The sequence below is a fragment of the Sebastes umbrosus genome, chromosome 5, assembly GCF_015220745.1.
Source record: "Sebastes umbrosus isolate fSebUmb1 chromosome 5, fSebUmb1.pri, whole genome shotgun sequence".
Classification (NCBI taxonomy): Eukaryota; Metazoa; Chordata; class Actinopteri; order Perciformes; family Sebastidae; genus Sebastes; species Sebastes umbrosus.
In genome coordinates this window covers 9,105,597-9,128,303 of record NC_051273.1, presented here as the reverse complement: position 1 = coordinate 9,128,303, position 22,707 = coordinate 9,105,597, and the positions used below count along the sequence as shown (strand labels likewise).

Here is a 22,707-nt window from a genome sequence, read left to right as displayed (position 1 = left end):
AAGTCATTTCACATCACTGTTGAAGATTTACGTGACTCTTTTAGACATTTTAGTTAATTTCTTTATTTTGAGGATATAAGGTGTTTTCTACATGTTTAAAAGCATCTAGTCCTGCCACAGAGAGCATAATTTAACCCCTTCATGATACATTTCTGTGTTTGTTCATCTATAGCTACCGCCAAGCTCAAGCTACAGTTCTGGATGCATTGCCTCTCCTGAGCAAGCACGGCATCGCCACCAAGAGGCCCGACGATTACTTCGCAGAGATGGCCAAGTCCGATCAGCAGATGCAGAAGGTGAGCTGGTTCTTGAATGTTACACTCGAATAACACGTGTGCAGTTTTGACAAATGTAGTAAAAGCAAAACAACAGGTTCAAAGCTCACAATTTCATAACTCTTCTATTGTATATCATTTTGTTTAAGAAAAAACAAAAACTCACAGAAAGCATAGCTGCAAGACTTACAGCTGTTAACTCAGTTTTTCAAATCTTGACCAAAAGAATTAAACCTAATTCAATTGTTTATCTTAAATGAAGTGTGGTGTACTGGATAGATTGATGTGTAGCCTCACATGTACCGTAACACCACTACTAGTTATTTTCTAATTGTTGTAATAATATTTTCAGATTTGAATCCAAATATTGGCACAAACAAAGATGTTTTCTGTTCCTCTGTCCAGATCAGGAAAAAGCTGATCTCAAAGACGCTGATGCTGGAGAAGTCTGAGAAGGCCAAGAAAATACGCGATCAAAGGAAGTTTGGCAAAAAGGTTGGTCCCCATTTTTTCAAAGGTTCTTACTCTTATAAGTCTCAACCGTCTTGCTCTTGGGGGTCCAGTCTTGTCTACAGTTGCCCATGTACAGTATGCGTACTACAGATCTGCCTTTACACTGGTTATCATTGGTGTGTAATGATAATGGAAAGTATGCAAAAACAGATGCTAGACCAGCATATTCTTTTTAGCAGCAACAGGTTTTACAACCTGTTTGCATCTCTGTATATAGCCTATATATATTTATACTTCTCATTATGCATGTACATTTAATACATTTAATACATTCATGTTTACATGGAGCTTATTTATTTGCAATTACAGTCTACCACTAATTTATGTTCCTCTTATTTCATATTTATTTATGATATATTTTATCCCTATATTCTAACTTGCACTATTGTATGTCTTAGATTCTCATTTAGTTTTTTCTTTTATACATATTTAATTCACATTTTTGAAGGGAGCTTATGACACAAGATTTTCATTGACGACAACAACTGCCTCTGTAATTGTTGTGCTTTTGATAGTAAATATCTTGAAATATCTTATGATGTTTCAACGTTTGATTCGAGACTACTTCGCCTGAGACTAATAAAGACCAAATATCATCTTTTGGTGTGAAGAATTAACATGAATTTTTTAATGAATGCCAGGTCCAAGTAGAAGTGATTCAGAAGAGGCAGAAAGAGAAGAAGGCTATGATGACCGCTGTAAAGAAATACCAGAAAGGTGAGTTTTTTAAAACTGTGGTTTTATGCGTCCATAAATTTCACTGCGCACTCAAAGGTGAAAAACGTATAACTTTAAGTAATGTATTGCTGTAAAATTTTGATGGTTATTAACATAGATTAACTGCACCTACTGTTCCACAAAGTATTAATGTGTGAGAATGTTTTCAAATTGAGATTTAAGAGTTCTGTTCATCCTCCCTCCTAGGAATGACCGACAAATTGGACTTCTTGGATGGAGACCAGAAGAAGGGTAAAGACTCTTCTCAGGGCCCCAACAAAGCGGCGGCCAACAAAGCGGCGGCCAAGAAAGGGTAAGGTGTTATATTTCAGCTGTGCACACTGCAATCTTAAATATCAAGCGTAATGTATATTTTTAACTCTTGATGTTTGTGGCATTTTCACAAAAAAGCTAAAAAATGTTGCTGTTGTCTTGACAGACCAAATGCCAAGAGGAAATACAAGGATAACAGGTTTGGCTTCGGAGGCAAGAAGAGCGGAAAGAAGTGGAACACCAAAGAGAGCCACAACGACGTTTCCAGTTTCCGCGCCAGAGTGGCTAACGCAAAGGGCAGCAAGGGAGGGAAGAAAGCAGGCAACCAGAATGTGAGTCACACACATAAAACACTGCTGACTGATTTAATAAATGCAGAAAAATTACGGAAGGAAATTATAAAGTGTCCAGATTTACTGTAGAGAAGCTAAATATTTTTTTTTGCCCTCTTTGTTTTTCAGAAACGCCCGGGCAAGTCTGTGCGCAAGAAGATCAAGTCTCGCTCTTAAAAAACTGACCGAGGCTGGTCAATAGGCTGGACTTGGACCTTGTTTCTAGGCAGGATTTCCCTCACCTGCTCCCCAGTCTCTCCCCCATATACATCAGGAGACATTTAGGAGAACGTGGGCTTTTCTTCTACACTTTCTGTACAACTTGCCTTCCATAAAATGTGTCTGGATAGATATGGAGGACCCTTCAAGCCACAGAGAGAGAAAGACGTCCTGACATGTTGCTAAGGAAGCTTTTTGAAGGACATGACTGGTGAAGAAACAATCTCCCTTTGCTGAAATGGTAAACCAGAGAGTGGACTACATAGAGCTACCCACACCACTTATCTGTTCTCCAAAAAGAGAAATAATTTGAATGTTAAGAAAATGTCTTTTCCTCTAGTTGTTATAGACCAATATATATTTATCTATGGAATAATAAACTCTCCACGTGCCCGTTTGATAAGGTGGTTTTAAAAAACACTTCCTTTGATTACACCTCAAGTCTACTTCAGCCTCCTTGCCGTCTAATTTACACTGTGTACTCTTCTTTATTATTTTTCTATCTCAGCTCCTTGACTCATTGATTCTCTCCCATGTGACATGACATTTTATAATATTGAGCAGCTGTTAGTTTTGCCCTTTCCTATTCATTAATATGATTAGTATGTGATGGGTAAGTGTGCTTTGCATAGACCTGTGCAAGTGTTGGCCCTGCAAGTGTAAGAAATGTTTTCTTAGCTCGCTAAGATGGAAATGCAAAAAAAGGCCAGCGATGACGTTTGTATGATAAACAAATAAATCTGAACATAGGTTTGAAACACTGTTTTGGAGATTTACATTCTTTCTGTTTAATTTGACGAACGCAGGGCAGATTCTTTGTGTTTGGTGATGTCCGCGCTGCATCTGTTGAAATTTAATCTGTTGTCATGGCGGTTCGATGGGATCTGGGAAAAAAAAAATAATGGACTGAATTAGCATTTTAGTTAGATTTGGCAATAAAGATTTAAATGACCATGACAAAAGACCAGAAAACAAAGCATAAGTTCATGCTTCTGTGGTGTCTCTCCGGGTCTGCTCACAATGCCACCCGAATTTCCTGCAGTTTGGTTATTAATTCCAATGAAATGTCAAAGCAGTGTTTTCCTCACCAGTGGGGTTGACACCCATCCTATCTCCTGACTCGTGGTCTGTGGCAATGCATATTTCTTGGTGGGTTCCTTGCGAGCATGGTGGAAGGCCTCGATGAAGCCCGCTGGAAAAGGAAAAACGCAGGATCAGTACTGCAGATGTTCTCAAACATTCATTGCCTATAGCTGCTTCATCCTGTTTTGGATCACAAGGGTCTGGAGGAATATGATAGTGTTAGTTATCTGTTATTAATACAGTAGAAGAACAGAGCAAAACATTTTCATTTAGTTTTAAGGGAATCTGTAAACTTACAGTTCTCTGCAATCACTTCTTTTGGTTTCCTAGACATGGGTTTGTCTGGTAGGACATGTACTGAAATGTAGTGGACACACATTGTGAGAAAAAGATGCAATATACAATGCAATATACACAGTTTAATGTAACAACGGATAAATTAATAGACAGCAATAATGGCATAAAGTGCCAAAAATACCACTCTGTAAAAACTACTGTTACAAGTAAAAGTCCTCAAACAAAGTTTCCTTAAAGTATTAAAGTACATGTTTGGCAGAATGGTCCTTTTCACAGAGTTATATATATCATATTATTGTAATATTATTATGGATGCGTTGACACTTGTGCAGCTGTTAACTGGAGGTGGAGCATGCATATACTTTATATAAAGTTACTGTTTGCTAGTTTAGATTATAACACAATAACATATAAACTGATCATATGTTTTGCTTAAAGGTCCCATATTATAAAAAAAGTGAGATTTTCATGTTTTTTTTATTATAAAGCAGGCTTAAGTCCTATATAAATACTGTGAAAATTTGAAACAAGCTGTCAGGATTTCTGCCCATTCGTGATGTCAGGAATATATAATATTCAGACCCTTGACACAATTTTAAACGTAAACCTTCTAAATGTGTCCCAGTTTTTTTTCCTGTTGCAGTGTATGTGAAAATCATCAGCTGACAGGAAGTAAACATGGACCCAAGCTGTTGATTAGCAACACAATTCTGTTGCAATTCCGTCAAAATGCGCTAAAACGGAGCGTTTCAGACAGAGGGTAATATTCAGGCTGACAGTATGAGGAAAATAAAGTTTTTTTTTTAACATTAAAGCATGTAAACATGTTCTAGTAGAAACACAAAATACAAGTATGAACCTGAAAATGAGCACGATATGGGACCTTTAAAGTCTTCTCTGAGCACCACAAACAGTGCTGAAGTTTTTCATCATACTATCAACAACAGTCTCAGGCAGAGCTCTTTCTACCTGCAGCTGCAGAGAGGAGACAGCAGGTGAAGGAGGAGAGACTAGTCTGCTTACATTTCCGGTGTGGATTGATGCTGAACTCTGTGTGGAGGATCTGGTGTCTTTGCTCTTTCCTGATCGTCTCAATGTGAATCGCGTTTTGATGAACCACATCCAGTTTCTCCACGACTTTCTCCTTCCCTGCCATGTTTCTTGAGGGAGTTAGTCCATCTTGGACTCGTCACCTAGCAACTGTAAACACTGTCTCCTGCTGCAGTGACGTGACTCAAACACAAGGTGGAGGAGCGCGCTCAGGTTTGGTGGTTGATGGAGAACAGTAAGTCATATACATGCACGAGATAGCAGACAGATATCTCAGCAGTGGTGGAGAGTAACTAAGTGCATTTACTGAAGTACTGCACAAAGTGCTCTCACTTTTTAGGCATTTTAGTTTATGAAAAATTAGATTGGAAAAAACATACATTTTATTTGTAATAAAACTGAAGTCACTAGAAATCATCAGCAAACTAAGAAGTTTCATAAATGTTTCTTGTTTATTAACCTTATATTATTCCATGATTTATCCCTATTTCATTTATGGTAATATTATTTGGGCAAATACATACCCCTCCAATCTTCATAAACTTTATTTGTTGCAAAAACGATTTGTAAGATTGGCAACTTGGTCAAACTCTAAGGAGGCGTCTGCTCCACACATTCTTTCAGTTTATGACATAAATATTCATCAGATATGTGTGTTTATATATAAATATATGTTCTTGCCTTCTTCTTTACCATCATCGTTTAGCAGCTTCTTTAAATAGGAGTGCCAGAAATATTAAATTACATTTATTAATTGTTGCTAGCAGACAAAAACTCAAATAAAATATCAAAGAATCTGTTACAAAATTAAAGTTTTGGCAAGATTATATCTTTTTCTGACCAGGAAAAATAAAACCTCCATGCCAAGGTTATGTGTCTTTTCATTTTTTATTTGAATGTGTTGTCTGAACGAGGATTCAGTGCAGCATTTTGCCCACAGAAATATCAATTTTTCTAAAACTCTACTTTACTGGAAAGGTTCTAGTTTACAGACGGACATCAGCAATACATACAGTGATCGATATAGAACTTCTGCAACATTCTTTACTGTGTGACTAGATATTGGGCATTTCTAGTTTCTAGTCTCAGAGCTTTGCAGTTTTCCCACCGACTTCCAGAAGCTATTTGTTCATCCCAATGAACACTGTCTTTCCTTGAAACTACTGCTGTTTTGTGTCATGTTGAAAATGACAAACCCATCAAAAAGTATAGTGGAAGAGCACTGAATGAATGAATACATCCAGACTGAGAGAAAATGTAGCCAGCCTGTGTACAGTGTCATTTTTACCTGCATATGTTCTCTCAGGGTGACAGATGACGGTTGAGGCATTTCTCTCAGTTCATTCTTGCAGGCTGCTGCTGTAAGTCTGACATATGCACAAACACACACACACACTTTCACTGCATGTGCACAAGCCTGTACGAGTGCATCTGCTGACTTAACAGCTAAAGCCTTTCACACCAACGAGAAACAAACTTTTAAGTATCACCGAGTTGAACAAGTGACCTTGTCACCGTGCAATGTGTGAAAAAAAAAAAATGGAGTGACATTTCTTCACATTGTCTCGGAGTACACTTGGCTTCCCCGGCCTCTCTGCGGTGTCACGGATCACACACACAAATAACAGTACTTTCACATCTTGTAAACAGTACTTCTGGTTGGGTGGTTGCTGTTGGGTGCACTGATACACTTCCGAGGCTACGGTTACAATCCGGCGCTGCCTGCTGATGACGTCTCACCACTTGTCTCCTCACATTTCATTTCCCTTTCATTCACTTTCCCCTCCTCTTCCTCTTCCTCCAGCCTTTCCTCCCTCACTCTGTCCCATCTGCTCTTCACGGAAGTAATCACTTTGTTTTCCCCGTTCCTATCTTTGTGTGGCTGTGTGTGAACTTCTCTCAGTAACAGACAGCTTAATAAAGGCTGAGGTGTTCGGCTCTTGGTTCCCATCTCATAACCCAATTCAAGCTTTATTGGCTCGGCGGGAAAGATATAATGGAAACAGGTAATAACTCAAACACTGGAGGGGGAGATCTCAGTGATTTCAGTGTGGGTGGGTGACAAGTCCCCTGTGGTGTTTGTGTATGTGCGCGAGGAAGAGTGAGCAATATGTATGGGAGGGCTCGTGGTGTCAAGCTTTGTTCCCTGGCTCCTGTCACAGTGTCGGGCCGAGTTATCGTCAAGGCAGCTTTTGAGTTCCCCAGGCCGGGAATAGTCAAAGGCCAGTTTGTGAGTTTTGTTCAAAATCCAGTGCAGCCACACGCTAGGGAAGGTATACGACACATGGTGGTTTGTGAGTGGATCGAATATGACACGCTTTCAACTAACTATTTCCCATTCACCCCCTTCTATCATGTATACTTAACGAGGAGCCATTTGTACATCAAGTAATGTGTGTTAACAAGCCGGGATGTAGACTCCATCATCCCCTGAGTGTTTTGTAGGAAGGAAGCATTTTGTTTGATTTTAATGTGGCTGAGGAGAATCACGAATGACTGGCTAGTGTGAGGTGACGTGTAGTGAAAGCATTATCCTGTCAAGAGATGAGGATGTGATTAAAAGGCTTCTTGTTGTGCCACTTTACCAGCTCGCTTCATCAACAGACATTTTGAAATGCATGGTTTTCAGAACTGTTTGACGGCCTCTGAGTGTTGATATTCATCTACAATTTTTTAGATTAAGTGATGAATGCCATGTTTTCTTCAACTATCATTATCTTATTTTCTCTATCTCTCTTTACTTTTCCACATTTTCTCTCCCCAAATCTTTTTTATTGAGTATTTTTGCAGTCATGTCAAAGTCTTCATATCAAATGTTGTAAAACTTTCATCGAGCCGAGAAAAGTGATTTTAAAATCTGTGACGTCATCGTAATGTAAAGTCTGTGGGCTGAGCAGGAACTCGGGGGCGGGGCCAAGGAGAGAAACATTACTGCGCATATTCAGTAGACCGCATACTCTGGAAGTAAACCCGGATGCTAGGAAACGTTTTTGGCGTATGCACCAAGCGGGAATGAATAGGCGCCATCTTGGGGTCCAGTATCCACATCTAATGGTGCCTTCAAATAAAACTCATAAGCTCATGTTTACAACATAAGAAGTCGTGTACACAAGATGGGTGCCGTTCAAGTGGTTAAGTCATGAGAACACCTCTGCTAAGCAACGGCAATATTAACATTACTGTCGCATCTAAAAGCCACAGAGGCGAGTAACATAATGCAGAAAATGCAAAGGTCATGACAGAGGAGAAAGATGAGGCCGTTGGGAATATCAACATTTTCCTCGGACCTATTATAAAATTACGAAGAAAAACAATATACGGCTAAAATTACAATATATTAACTTATTATGCACCGAAAAAATATCTTCCATAACTTCTGCCATTTCTGTCAACATGAAAAAATACGTCACAAATTGTGAACTCGGAAATTTCTGAAACTTTTCACTTCCGAGGTCGTGAATACGACATGAGGGGGCGTTCATATGGGCGAAACTCTTAAACACGGTAAACACAACCCCATTTGAAGGCACCATTACAATACATCCATGATCTAACCATCTACAAGAGAAAAATGGAGGTCTTTAGGAATTTGTTTCAATTAGGCACGTTTTAATTGGGTTTTTTTTTATGTCAGCGAGCATTGGTCATGCTTCATGTTGTCTGGAGAAGAAGACAAGCATTTGCACGTTATGGGAATATCCGAGAGGAGGCCGACAGCAGAAACAGCTGATCAGTCATGTAAATTAAATGTTCTCTACGTCATAATTTATCAGACAAAGATGTTTCCATAATCCATTTAGCACATCAACTCTTTTTCAACAAATGCACTTCAAGCAAGCGTAAAACTTTTTTTTGCTATTGAGAAAAGTTATATAGATTTTTGCTGCTCCCCATACAGCTTTTCTAATGCGATACTTCAAAATGCAATTAAAAATATGTGAATGGAAACACGGCTATTAAAGTGTCTGAACAACTTTACACCATCAAGATAAAAATCCATCAAAAGAGCAAAGGAAACAGTAATGAGGTTTGAGAAAGACTCTTTGATCACACTAATCAAAGTTATAATCCACATATTTCACATTCACACACCAAAACGAGGAGAGAAAGATCTCTTTAGAAATATACAAAGAATGACACATAATGTATGAGTGCCTTTACTCCTGTGTTCCCTCCACACAGATCACTTGCTCTCTATCAAGCTAACCCCATGATGCACCAGTACCAGCCTCTGACCTTTCCTAACATGTCTCTGTTTTAATTACTGAGTGCTCTCCATTGCCTGCTAATTAAAACACCATGTCATGTATTATTCAGCCATTTTCTCCACCATTGCTCCAACATGAAACAAACGAGAGGTGAACGTTTTTTTTCCCGTCACAGTCCATCTAATCCACTCTAACACGTGTATGATGGCTAATGAAAGCCGCTGATATTTTTCTCAGAGGGGGAAATGTTTGCGGAGGTTTTTAACCTTAAAGAAATCCCTATGTAGTTTGTTTTTTTCATTCTGGTAGCTGCTGACCTTTGCTTGGAGTGTCTGTGACGGAGATTCAAATGAAGCTGTAGCATTTTCAATCAAGCACCACTTAATAAAAATGTAAATTGATTTTCTGTTGCACAAACGCAGTCGGGAATGGAATTTTAAAGAGCTGCTTTCATTGGAAATGCACCAGTATGACAAGTGATAAGCACATGATGGGGGAGTAACCTTCAACATTAAGATGAGTACGACATGGTATATATATCCAAGGGCAAACTATGTCTTCTCCATGCATAGCCCTGTGGTAAATGTTTTAATTATTTTTTTATTTGAGTGTGCATAGCATATTAACACATTTGAGGGTTTATTTCGGTATCTAAAATGTAACTGAATTAATAATGTGTAATTAATTATGTCAATAGACTATAAAAAACATTGATTGATATTGCATGCGTTTTTCCTTTAACGCCTACTGACGCTCTGGAAAATCACGTTTACTTAAAGTTTATTTAACAGTGCCTCAATTTCACTACTGCTGAAGTTCTTCTTCTTACAGACTTTTTTTGGTTGCATCTCTCCAGTTTTTGGGCATGTGCCATAGTATTTGCACAGGGCACAACACCTACCCTTAAATAGTGTTTAGGGGGCGTGGCCTGTGTAAATACCTGTTCTTATATAGCGTTTAGGGGGCGTCGCCTATATAAATGCCTGTTCTCATATAGCGTTTAGGGGCGTCGCTTCTGTAAATACCTGTTCTTATATAGCGTTTAGGGGGCGTGGCCTGTGTAAATACCTGTTCTTATATAGTGTTTAGGGGCGTCGTCTATATAAATGCCTGTTCTCATATAGTGTTTAGGGGCGTCGCTTCTGTAAATACCTGTTCTTATATAGCGTTTAGGGGGCGTGGCCTGTGTAAATACCTGTTCTTATATAGTGTTTAGGGGCGTCGTCTATATAAATGCCTGTTCTCATATAGTGTTTAGGGGCCACACATCTCCAGTTTATGATCAATTATCCATCATTCAGCGCACCTGGGTGAGAGCAGATTTGGATGGTTAAGAACGTTTGGTGCATTGGAGTTGACTTCTCGTATTTTATCTCTTAACGGAAAATTATGAGAAAATTTAAGAGAAATTCAAGAGAATGTTGATGCATGAGGCCCTGTGTGTCATAAAAATGAAGTTTATACACTTGTAATTTCCTACTGCAAATACGTTTCGCGAGAAATTTAATGCCACCCAAATAATTTTTTTTTTAATCTATCTAAGTTGCCAAATGTTCATACATCTGCAAGATGTTCTATGACAATGTATTTATTTTTTCCCCCTACAATATCAGCTCGTAGTAAAGAATGATTAATGTTCACCATTTATGTTTAAGCACTCATAGCATTAAGGTAAGAAAAGATTGTCGCCTTGGTTAAAAATTAAAATACCAGTGATTTGAAATAGTGATTTGAAATAAGAGATAGGACATCTTTGCTTTATTAATATTTAACTCAAGCCACAAGCTTTGCTAAACCTTAACTGAAGTGCTTAAACTAATCAAGTCGTAAATCCCGGTCTACGGTATCAGAGATCTGTGCTTTTCATGCCCACCAACCACCTCCCTACAACTTGCGTATGGTAGGTAGGAAACGTACATGGCTAAACTTAATATACAAACGTTATTTAGAGAAAACGTGATTAACCCTGTTGAGGTTAATGGTCATGGTTGAAAATATACCATGGTCTCTTTTTGCATGCCCAACAAGACGTCCTCCCTGGACAGTATTGTCTCCTCCACCCAAAAAAAAATTATACCATGATATCATATGAACATTTATTTAATGAAAAAAAACCTAAATGTTGGTTTGCACACACTATAAAGTCTCCATTTCAAGCTTAAGTTTCTCAGCTGACAAAGATTTAAAGAATTTGTTTGGGAGCACACGGAGCTGTACTGTGATCTCCAGTAAGACCGTGAGAAAGTGGTTTTGTGGTTTGGCTCTGGACCCCCGTGTCTGCTCTGTCTGTGGCTGCCAGTCAACCAGAACACTAATCTAACAGCAGATACAATCCCACCCTCCTCGGCCCTTTGTCTCCTCACGTACTGCGATAATAATTTATCTCAGCTTTTTATCCGTTTTTTTTGTTGACCCCAGTGGAGAGACTGTGGGTGTTTACTTATCTGATTATGGATTTTTATCCTCCTCTCTTTTAAACAACTAATGTTTGGAGAAGCAGGGCACCTTTACATAGAGACACACACACACAAACACACACCTTTGCTGTGTGACTGGTTCATCTATTCACCTTACGCCGGAAACAACAGGTGATAGCAGCACCACATGTATACTGGTACATGTACGAACACACATACACACTTGTGCTTCCCAGTTTGTTTTGATAGTCTCGTAGGTGTCTGGGGCTCCCTGGAGACATCGTGGTCGTGGGAAAGCTGTCTTCCCATCAGATGGCAGCTCTGTGTCACCATCGCCCTTGTCTGTAATCTCCTGTTTTGTCTCAACGAAGGAGACTTTCTCAGGTAGGACAGAGGCACAGCAGAGATTACTGCAGTATAGATTAGGATATAGACCTCACTGCAGATGGCTATACCACAATGTCAGTTCTTCAAACATAGAAATATGTTCATGCAATGAAAATGATGGGTGAATAGGCTGTTGTGTGTTGTTGACTGCGCGCTCAGTGGTGGAGCTGAACACTTGCTTGTTTCATGGCTGTGAGGATTTGCATTCACTTTTTCACCTCAGTTTTCTAAATGTTTACTGCAAAAACAGGGAGTGCTGATGTAGTTCCCAATTGACCTTTTGATAAGTCCCACCACTTAAACGCAGACTGGCCAATCTTAAAATGAAACAGTATATTGATTTACCCTATACTGTGTAAGAACGTAATTTTTCTGTTTTATGTTTGTCCTTCATGTGAATTGACAAAACGTGGGATGTCTGACACTTGCATTGAGATCGGTGAGCTATTCCTTTGATTTTAATGTTGTCTTCATTCACAACACTCTGCTGACAATTATTTTTTTGTGAATGAAGCCCTCAAATGCATATCGTAGTCCCATCTGTCTACTTCTCTCTGACATTTCAGAACTATTATTCAAGAAATTTGCTATTATTTCCTTTGTAATATCTCTCACTTATATCGTTGAAAACGCCATATTGATGGGTGCGAAAGCTTGACAGGCCTAGCAACAGTAACCAAAGGGGGAAGGGCTTAAAGAAGGGTCAATTGAAAACGTAAAAAAAAAAAAAAAAAAAAAAAGGGTTTTAGCATCAAATACAAAGTGAAAGCAGTGAAAGTGGAAATAATTATCTTCTTTTCTTGCACTATTTCAGCTGGAGCCCGGCAAATTTGTGCCTGATGGAGTGCGATGGGACATTTTCTGCAAAGAAAAAATATTTTCTGCAAGTAAATTCATTATATTTTGAAGACAAATTATCCCACAAATAATAATTTATTTTGAGCAATGCAAAAATCTATAAATGTATTGAGTTATTTTACTAATTTGCTCTCTCTCAAACCCTTGGACACAGTGTCTCCCTTACTCTCTCAAGAGAGACACATTTCTACAGTGTGCCACAATGTCAAAGTGCCAATTAGACAACTGGATTGTCTCCAATTCGATCTCTTGTAGGATTATTTATTACAAGTGCACTGGAAGAAATGACAAGTCGACACACCACAGCCACACACAAGAAAAAAGTGAGCAAGGCTCACATACCCCCGCTCACTGTTTGACCCCTACTAAAGTAGGGCCAACGGTTTTGCCCTTTTGGAAAAATGTAAAGAATTTTGGGCAGCCTTGACTTCTAACCCCCAAAAGGCACAACTAGACCCCACTGTCATCCATCATACCAAATTTGAAGTTCCTAAGTTAAACAGTTTTCAAGTTCTGCCCCGGAAACGAAATTGAAGTCGAAAAAATCACAGTTTTTGGCCAAACTTTAAACATTTTTAGGCACCCTGAACTTCTAACCCCCTAAAGGGATAGTATTAGAGTCCAAGTTCTGTTCCGGAAACAAAAGTGTGACACGTGAACATACGGTTGGACAGACGGACACACAAAAGGAAGGACGGACACGCGGAGAGCTATATACCCCAGACTACGTTGTCACGGGGGTGTAATAAGTAATTTATACAGTTTTGGTTACGTACTTAGTGTTATGAAATTTTGCTTGTAAGTTAGTTTGTAGCTATAGCTATGTAGTTAGCTACTGAAACTGAATTTTAACGGTGACCCCTAAAATGCTTAGAATATTGTGTGCTCAGGATTGAGGCACAAATGTACCGCTGTACCCATGCAGCACTGTTACTTGAAAACTCAGGTGTGCCCAGCAATACTTTTAAAGGTCTTGTAATCAAATGTTCCCTCATATTTGCCACCTGACCACAGTAGCTTGTCTTCATTAGCAGCGTTGGCCTGGAGTGACTGTGTCAGATTGATGGTTTTTTTCTGCCTTGCCTGCTGCTAGCATGAGCAAGTGATTAACTCATCGTTAGCTGGGTAAGTGGTGGCCGGACAGGACACCCCTGGGTTTGTCTGTGTGAGAGAGAGGCAGTGTGCGTGGACATACAAGATAATACATGAATGTTTTTGAACGTGAGAGATGGTTTGCGCTCCCGGACTCACACCCCATCAATTTCGCTCTCCGCCCCGATGCCTCACTTATCACCCGCCTCAGTAATGTGTGTGTGTTTGGCCTTCTGGTGAAGCCAACACCACCCAGAGTTCATAATGCATGCAGGGTTGCACATACATAAACACGCAGAGTACACTCATGCATTAGCAAACGCATAACAATTCATCTGTTTTTTATTACAGCTCCAGATGTGGCCTCTCCTGTGTGTGGGCAGGTGTGTGTTGTTACTGGATTGGTGCTCTGTGGAAACATGCTCTCAAACACACACTCACTCAGACACTTAGCCAGCTATACACAGTCTCTCTGTCACTGTCTCCTTCCTGATCCTCCCCCAGAATCAGCAGGAGTTATCTGGTGAATGCACAGTATAAGAATTGGTCGTGGCATTGACATAATATGTTGAAAGAAGGATGATAGCACACTTTTGTATCGCAGACATTGCACTTGGTCTTTGAATAACAATCACACACCCTTAAATATACACTCAATCTGCAATCAGTTCCATCATCGACAAGGTACACCTGAGTTCTTCACAAACACTATTCACAACAGCAACATTATACCTTATAAGGTAACCTTTTATTTCACAGATTACAGCATTTCCAATTCATTTTCAAGGAATTCTTTTAGAAAGAACTGTGATCTGGTACTAATTATGAGGGAGAAAACAATGTTCTGAGAGTTAAAGCTGCAGTGGGTAGAATTGGAGCAAATATGATTCAAAAAAGTTATTTCTATGTAAAGGTCACTATATCCTGACAGTAGTATATGAGACAGGTAATCTGAAAAAAAATCATGTGCCTCTGTGTCCTCCGGAGCTCCTAATGGCATCTGCAGGATTTCACCGACCGAGCTGGAGCCTGCCGTCTCTGAGCAGCTGTCAATCACTCGCAATCTCCGATCAAACGGTTAAACTAGGCAGCGCTGATCAAATATGAATCAATATTCTGTTACTGTAATGCCTATTTCTCACCTCAAATGTTTTCAGAAACATCTTGTAGTGTACTGTTTAGCTTTTTAAAATGAGAAAGTTTGTGACCCGGCAGCCATGCTGAGATCAGTTGAGGAAATACCAAGCACCGCCCACCAGCCTGGGGGAAACTTTCTAGGATAAATGCAATTGAGACCATAAACTCAAGTTTACAATGTTTACTGAGGTAATAAATCAAGTGAGAAGTAGGGTCATTTTCTCATACACTTCTATACAATCAGACTTCTTTTTGCAGCCAGAGGAGTCGCCCCCTGCTGGCTATTAGAAAGAATGCAAGTTTAAGGCACTTCAGCATTGGCTTCACTTTTCAGACCTGGAGGTTTCCAATACAAGCTACAATAGTCATATTGTTGTTGGCTTATATATAAATATAGGTCAGTTTTCAGTACTATTTTACCAAATTGTCTACTTGTCTAATTGCCAAGCAGCTGTAGCACTGCAATCATTTCTATTACCTGCACCTGTTTTTCTCTCATCAGTTTTCTGCCTCACTGCCTGTTTCTGTCTGATTACCTGCTTTCCTGCCTCAGCTCCTTTGGATTTGTGTTCCTTACTGCTGTTGCTTTTAAGTATGTATGCTCTTTCACTATATTTACTATGTCACTGTCTGTCTGCATTTTGGTCCAGTTACCAGCTTCAAAACATGCTGTCTGTCTAATCCTGTTTCTCACACTCCCGCAGCAGGTATCTTAAAGAAGAATTAACATGTGTCCCTCAAAGCAAAATGCATATCACTTTGTTGTCAGCTGTGCCTTTTTTTAGTACTTCAACACAGTGTTGTTTTTGAGGTTATAAGGGAGAAGGCAGGAGATGAGAAAAGTCATTAAAGCCTTATAGTATTATTATAGTCTCACTTCAGGCTTATCACAACATGAAGCAATCCTTTTTTTATGATTTCACATTATTTCTCGATGCACTGATTTTTATTGCCACTGTGAAATAACAGAATAGATCACATTGAGACGTTAATGGCAGCCCTCCCCTCCTCTCTTCAAAACATCTTGTGAGACAATAATTTGGAGAACATCAGTAAATGTAGCCTGAGAAAGTGAGATGAGCCATGAATCCCTGTCCATGCATTTGCTCTTATAATCATCTCCATGATGACTATAGTTTTCAGCCCAATAATTAAGTGTCTCACCATTCAAAGAGACTTTTGGTATTCGCAGCATTAAAGACACAATGAGTAGGATTTCCTAAAAAACAATGTATAGATAATAGATATAGAAATAGATATAGTATTTTTTTTTTTATTCTTATTTTATTCTAACATTTTTATCTATTCTTTTGTTATTATACTGTTTGACTTGCACCAACAAAACCAAAGCAAATTCCTAGTGTATACCTCTTACACCTGGCAATAAACACCATTCTGATTCTGATAGACTGGAAAAAACATAATCCCTCTCAATCATCACTAACAACCCACTAGGAGTGTGTGGCGGTGTCTTTATTAAGCATGCATCCAAGAGGAAGCTACAAAAATAGCTAGGACATTTCTAAAGATTTATAGGTGCCACCGCATTTAGTTGTTGCAAGCTGGTGTAACCAAATCTCGGTTCCAAATCTGTAACTAACTGGGCATTTGTTGAGAAACAAGCTTTTGAATTCTTTAGTAAAATTGGTGTCAAAATATTGTTTATTTTCTTGCTCAAATAACTTAAAAAAAAAAAAACAGGAATCTATAATATCTGAAATCAATAATCAAATTCTGACTCTGAAATTGGTAAAATCTAAAGGATGTTAAATGTTATTCTCAATAAATCTCAAACTTGCTTCCTCTACCCTTCAGATTAGCAGCGCAGTGTGACTCTGTGATGTTTGCTGCCTCACTGGTTTGCATCATTAACCCTCTGTAGCTGTGGGGCTAACAACACAAACCCAAGTGTCCACGGCTCAGATCTCATGAATAGGAAGATTGTTGGGAGAGAGCGATGAGGTTATCACTCATGTCAAATTCCTCGCCAAAGTGGCCACTTTGTTTGGGGAAAAGATCTGGCTTCGTCACGGCTTGGCAGGCATTCACTCCCCTCGAGTGAAAGGAGCTCAAGACAAGGGAACAAGACCTCGAAAGATAACGTCGCTGCAGTGTGGAAATGCTTGTAATTGCAAAATAACATTTTATTTCATTACTGTTTTAAATTGTACACGATTCACTGTGTGTTCAGTACGTGTCATGGCTCATTGGCCCATTAGGCACATTCATATCAACTCATAATCCACCACATGATTTCTCCTGTCATCAATCAGAAAACAACCTATTTGTACAAGTCCTGGAAAGTTGGCTGATTGGAGATATGAGAGTTGAGACACTGAAAGTGAAGAGGGCCACTTAATCACTCCCAACTCGGCCTCAGTGAAAGACTCCAAACCAGCCATGACAAGCAGGGATGATAAATACGTCAAGCCATCAATTAGGAAACCTAAAACAGGCAGTATGCATAACTTGGCAGGGAGTTTAAGGTTCAAGGTGTAGTTGGTCGTCACTGAGTGAGTATGAGCACAGATATAATAAGGTGTGATGACGGCTAAGGTCACAGAGAAGATTATGTTTCTACGTGCTACTTTTTTTCAAGAAAAGTGACTCACCGAGGAGTTAATGCAACATTACCCGGCAACAGCATTAGGTTAAAGGAAGTTTCAAATGTATCTGAAATATCAGATGTCAGACATGTTGCAAAATAAAAGCTCTGATCTACATTCGTCACTAGTTATTCCTCATCATGTCCTGGAAGAAAATCCCTTCACTGCAACTTCACTGGAAATCTCGAGACAAGCTCTGCTTTATAAATGGTTGAGTGTGTTACATGTGAAAATATTTCCTTTCCTTGAACGATTACTACACACCTGCGTTTGGAACGGAGTCATTTTTTAAGGTTGAGAAATTGCTGCTCAAGCCTTCTCCTTCTTTCTCCTGTTGACAGTCCAGCTAAATGTCAAATCTGTCAGCGGCTACCACTTTACCCCGAGCGACAAAAGAGGGGTCGGGTTGCTGCTGTGGTTCAGTATTTGCTAGGAACCAGGAGAGGCTTGACACATGAGAGGATAGACTCTGAAGTTATATTTCACTCAAGTACAACATTTGTATTTAATCTTAACACACATTTAACCCGCTATGACTTTGTTGAATGTAAAGCTCTTACTAATGTGCTTCTTTACTGTCAGCATTTTTCTTTTCAGTTGTTTTTAACTCAACTTGTAGTAAATTCTCATGTGAAAGCTTGCATTCAAATAAGTCTCAAATGAAGGCCTACCAATAAGGGGAACGTTTGAAGGCTTTTAATGTGGAAAAAGTTGGAGGAAGTTTTTAGTTTTATTCAACTTAACTTAAAGGTGCCCTGTGGAGATTTCTTGTAAACAAAGTGAGTTAATATATAATGTATCCTTGATGTCTTACAAACTCGCTGGATGCTTTTCTTTCCTCATAAAACATTTGTAAAGCCAATTTTTTGAATAATATGAAACCTGTATTGCTTGCAGAGTTCTTCTTCCATGCCTTCTCTGGTGCGTTGCTATGTTTCTTGGCATGTTACCACCACCAACTAAACATCGTCAGGAATGTTTACCGCATTGCCCACATGCTCATACGCACATGTGTGTACAAACAAGAATGTGTCCTGCTCTTATAAACATTGCTCTATGGCGCTACTAGTGGTCGAAATCTGCACGTGGTGCCTTTAACAGCAATCGATCAAGAAAAATGGCAAAGTGGAACGACTGGAATCAATCACTGAATCAAAACAATATTTGTGTTGTTGTGTTGTTAAAATACACATTATACTGAATATATCAAGACAATAGGTAAACATGGAGGTGATTAACTTTGTATTAAGCAGGGAAGAGGAAAACATTCAGAATAAAAGCCTGTGTCTAATGTCAGCCTGTTCCAAAGGAAAGCCTGGCTCTCTCTTACCTTGGACATCAGCTGGATTCTCGCGATTTCACAGGATCACGAGATCACATAAGAATCGATTTTGTCAGGCTTCAAGTAATGCATTTGTGTCTGGCAAGCCAGAGCACGGACCAATCAGCGTCCTGCGAGGAGTTACTGGTAGCTAGGGGCGTGGCTTAGGCGTGTGTGAGGTGACACGGAGAAGCGACAAACAACAATGGCGGCTCTTGAAGAGGTTAACGAAGACGTTGCGGTAGCATAAGTTCTATCAGAACTGGAGAGTATTTCTTTATTGAAAGAAGAGCAAAGAATGGCCCCAAAGGTTTTTCTCGATGGACATTTTTTTTTCGCTCTTCTCCTGACTGGCTTTGGCAAGAGTTTGATTGACAGATGGTTCATCCAATCACCTGCCAAGTGTTTTTTTTTCAAAGTGCCTGCCCTTTTACAAATTGTTTCCAATGATGGCTTCTCAGATAGTTCTGAGTAACAAACCATCTGGTCCATCAGGTTAAGTTCTCTCTGCCATTAAGGTAATATGAGAACTATTTACCACTACTTGAGAATTCATAGTTGTTAAAAGTTTTGTTGAAAGTTGATTGAACGATGAAGCAGAAATGTAAAATGAGAGGTTTGAAGTGAAGAAGTACACCTGAAGTCAAAATGGAAAAGCTTTCACATTCTTGCCTCACTGGCACTTCAGTGTTTGGAAAATTTTATCTGTGCTAATGGTCTCCAAAATATGTCGGGGCAGGAGACATTTTCTAATGGCCGCTGTTGAGATGCTTGAATGACGGGAGCTGTCAGACCCTATTTGACTAATCGTCGTCTGCTGCTTACAGAAAAGATGGCCGATCAGACGTCCACCGAAAGACATTAAGGTGTGGTGTCATCACCTCCTGTTTTCCGCCATTACATCAGCCAGTAAAGCTGGCTGGGACTCTGATGTAATTCCTCTCGTTTTCTACACCTCTTCATCTCTCAGCATCACCGTCCATCTCTGTCATCCTTTCTTTCATATTCCACCATTCAGACATTACCTGTCTCAAAAACATTTCAACCAGAAAACCTTGAGGCTGAATGAGAGAGTAAACAGTTTCTTCTCTGGACTTCAATTAGACTATTTATCAATAGGAGTGAGGCGAAAGATGGGAACCACATTCTGCTTTTTGATTCAGTCGGGCCTGGAGGAGAGCAGATAGAGATTAATGAGCTTATTAAATCCAAACGGACTCCCAGACAGACAGCTCATTAAAACCGCAGTGTTTGGAGCCCTTCACAATGCAGGTCAGTGGTGTGGCGGCTCATCGAAATCGAGCTTGTCCATCATAAAGAAACAGAGGGCGTTCAAGAAAAAGATTCAGATTGTTTTTCAGCTGTCAGCCTTAAAGAAGACTTTAATGGACGTATTTGTCAAATGTTTTTTATGTTGTCAAGGTAATGCTATATCAATAATGGTGAAACATGCTCCAATAGCCTCTCACTTGCCGGGAGTTCTTTTTGAATCATTCAATACAAATAAAATGAAACGAGTTGGCACTTGTGAAGTCCTTGAGTGAGTCTTGGAACCTCTGCTGTGTTAATAATCAAAAATATGATCTAATAGGCATAAAATGCTTCGGTGCATTTTGTTTTTGTGGATTTTTATTCACTTCAGTTCATTCGTCTCCTCTTTGTTTGTTGCTTTTTTTAAACTTATTTTCTGTTGTGTGTTCGCACCCCGGAGCCAGGAGAGAGTGCAGATTGATTGATTGATGGAGAGCTCTGCGAGTCTTTAGTTCAACATGCAGGTCGGCCGTTGCTCCACTTCTATCGTCTTCACACGCCCTTCCACATTGATGCAGAAGCCCTTTACCACAGGACTCCCGGCTTTCAAAATGCTGGCTCCATTGCAAAGAGAGGACAAACTGTCTCATCTACATCCAGACCTTCAAACTTAAACTTCAGGAGAAAAATAGTTTCGCTGACATTTTCAGTGTAGCTGTGTTGTGTAAAGTGTGTTGAGCATGTGGGACGTGTTTGTGTGTGAAGCGAAGAGAGAGGTGGAGCGCCATTCTGTTGGTTAAGCGTTCCCCTGTGCTCTCCCACGGCGGCTAAACTGCTGACTGGCACTTTCCAGCACAGAGATGGAGAGCATGCACAATATATAGCTTCACACACACACACTCATGCACACACTTACTGTATACACACACCTGGGGGGCTTACATGGCTTTACATGGAGCGCTGGTCGTCCGCCAGCAGCAGCTGCTGCCAACAACCCATCATCACACTCTTCACCTGGCAGTGTCTCGACAGTCCGTCCTTTTACGGGCTCTCCTGTTAAATTGTGCCAGAATGTGTGTGTGTGGGTTGTGTGTGTGTGTGCAGGTGTCAGTGTCTACGTCTCTAATATGGTAATGTGTCAGAAAATAAAGTGCTGGCAAAGTGAGTTGTATGCAGCGAGCCGAGGGCCTCATTCCAGCCACATTATGTCTCGTAATAGGCTTCTTCATCTTTAACTGATTACATTTGTGCCCACATCACGTCCTGCCAGTGATGTATCACTTTTCTATATGTTCTTAAATTTTGATGCTCCGAATACAGAGAAGGTAAAAGTTTAGGTTGACCCTGAAGCCAGATGAAGGCTAACAGTGCATTGTTCTTAAATTATTAGTAATTAAATGATGATGTTATTTTACATGTAATATTTTAGGGGTTTTGGACATCTGGGAAAAAACAAGCTATTTTCACACTAGGCACTGGGAACATGTGATCGGTACGTTGCTCAGAGCCTTAGCAAGGATTTTAAGCTATGACACATGTGTCCAAATTTGTATCCCCTAAGGAACTTTTGACTGACTTTTCATTTTTTCCTTGAAACAGTCGAATTTGAAGATATTGACAATATAAATATCGATTGAAAACACCAAAATCGGCCTTAAAAATCAGGTGTAATTTGTGTTTTATTGTAGAATATTAGCTGAGGTGATTAAAACCCTCAAATTCCTAGAAACAATATTGAGGATATGACCTCTGTGTTCTCGATATTTGGATACTTATTGAGATAATTAGGAAAAACAAATAAATGTACTGGATTAAAAATGTATTTAAAGAAATATAATAATGAATATCAATAAAATTATGCATTTGCTTGTCTTTTTCCTTCCTCTATCATTTCTTTTCTGGGATAACTGGATAGAGAGAAGTCAGTTCATCCTGTTGTGTGTGTCACTCCTCACCAGCCAAACACAGAGATCTGGTTACAGCTGACACCACACACACACACAAACACACACACACACACACACATATGGCTGGAGAGGCCTCCTTTGTCGGAGCATGTCTTCAGCCTCGACTGGACTCTTAAGACAGCAAAGACACACCGAGAAAGGGCTGTTGAGGTGCAGTAGCTGATGTGACTTGCAAAAAATAATTTAGGGCTTGCTTCTGTATGGTGTAAGGATAATGACTTACAGCTGGGGGGTTGAGGAGTATTCAGGTGATGTAACACACTCTCTGAAGGCCATGTAGCAGACTTACAAACCACGGCAACAGTGGCTCTGAAACGTCATCCTCAGCAGATAAACAGTTCATATTCTGATTTTATGAGCGAAGAAAACAGTAATTTTCAAAATTCTTTAATTGTGTTTTTGACTGTTTTGGCAACACATTCTCACTCCCAATTCATCAAATACCGCCGCCTGGTCAGTGCTCCTCGGCATCGGGGACTGGCGCATGGGATACCCCTCTTGTGTTATTTTTGGACGGACCAGGGACAGCATGTCAATGTACGCTCACTACATGCATAGTGTCCTTTCAAAATAAACTTCCATTTTCACTGGAAGTTAGGTTTAGGCAAAATAACTACTTAGGTAGGGTCAAGGCTTATTGAAGGAGGCTGGATCACGGGTCATCAACGCATCATAACTTTGGGGCACAACACATGCACAGTAAA

The 22,707-nt window shown here is 39.7% G+C and overlaps 2 protein-coding genes across 2 annotated transcripts in view; one reads left to right on the top strand and one right to left on the bottom strand.

Annotated features, from left to right (window-relative positions):
• ebna1bp2 (EBNA1 binding protein 2) overlaps positions 1-3,087 on the top strand; it is a 5,087-nt gene extending 2,000 nt beyond the window's left edge. Inside the window, exons 4-9 of the mRNA XM_037770774.1 lie at positions 173-296; positions 681-770; positions 1,430-1,505; positions 1,713-1,818; positions 1,945-2,110; positions 2,240-3,087. Coding sequence (XP_037626702.1) covers positions 173-296; positions 681-770; positions 1,430-1,505; positions 1,713-1,818; positions 1,945-2,110; positions 2,240-2,287 — 610 coding nt within the window. The 3' untranslated portion in view covers positions 2,288-3,087. The remainder of the gene's footprint in view (positions 1-172; positions 297-680; positions 771-1,429; positions 1,506-1,712; positions 1,819-1,944; positions 2,111-2,239) is intronic.
• A 1-nt stretch (position 3,088) lies between these two features.
• On the bottom strand, positions 3,089-4,891 carry fam183a (family with sequence similarity 183 member A). The gene is made up of 4 exons (XM_037770775.1): positions 4,733-4,891; positions 3,710-3,769; positions 3,418-3,521; positions 3,089-3,213 (listed from the first exon to the last, which is right to left on the bottom strand). Exons 1-4 carry the CDS (start codon positions 4,863-4,865, stop codon positions 3,118-3,120), a joined length of 393 nt encoding a protein of 130 aa, XP_037626703.1. The 5' UTR covers positions 4,866-4,891; the 3' UTR covers positions 3,089-3,117.
• Between the last annotated feature and the right edge of the window lie 17,816 nt (positions 4,892-22,707).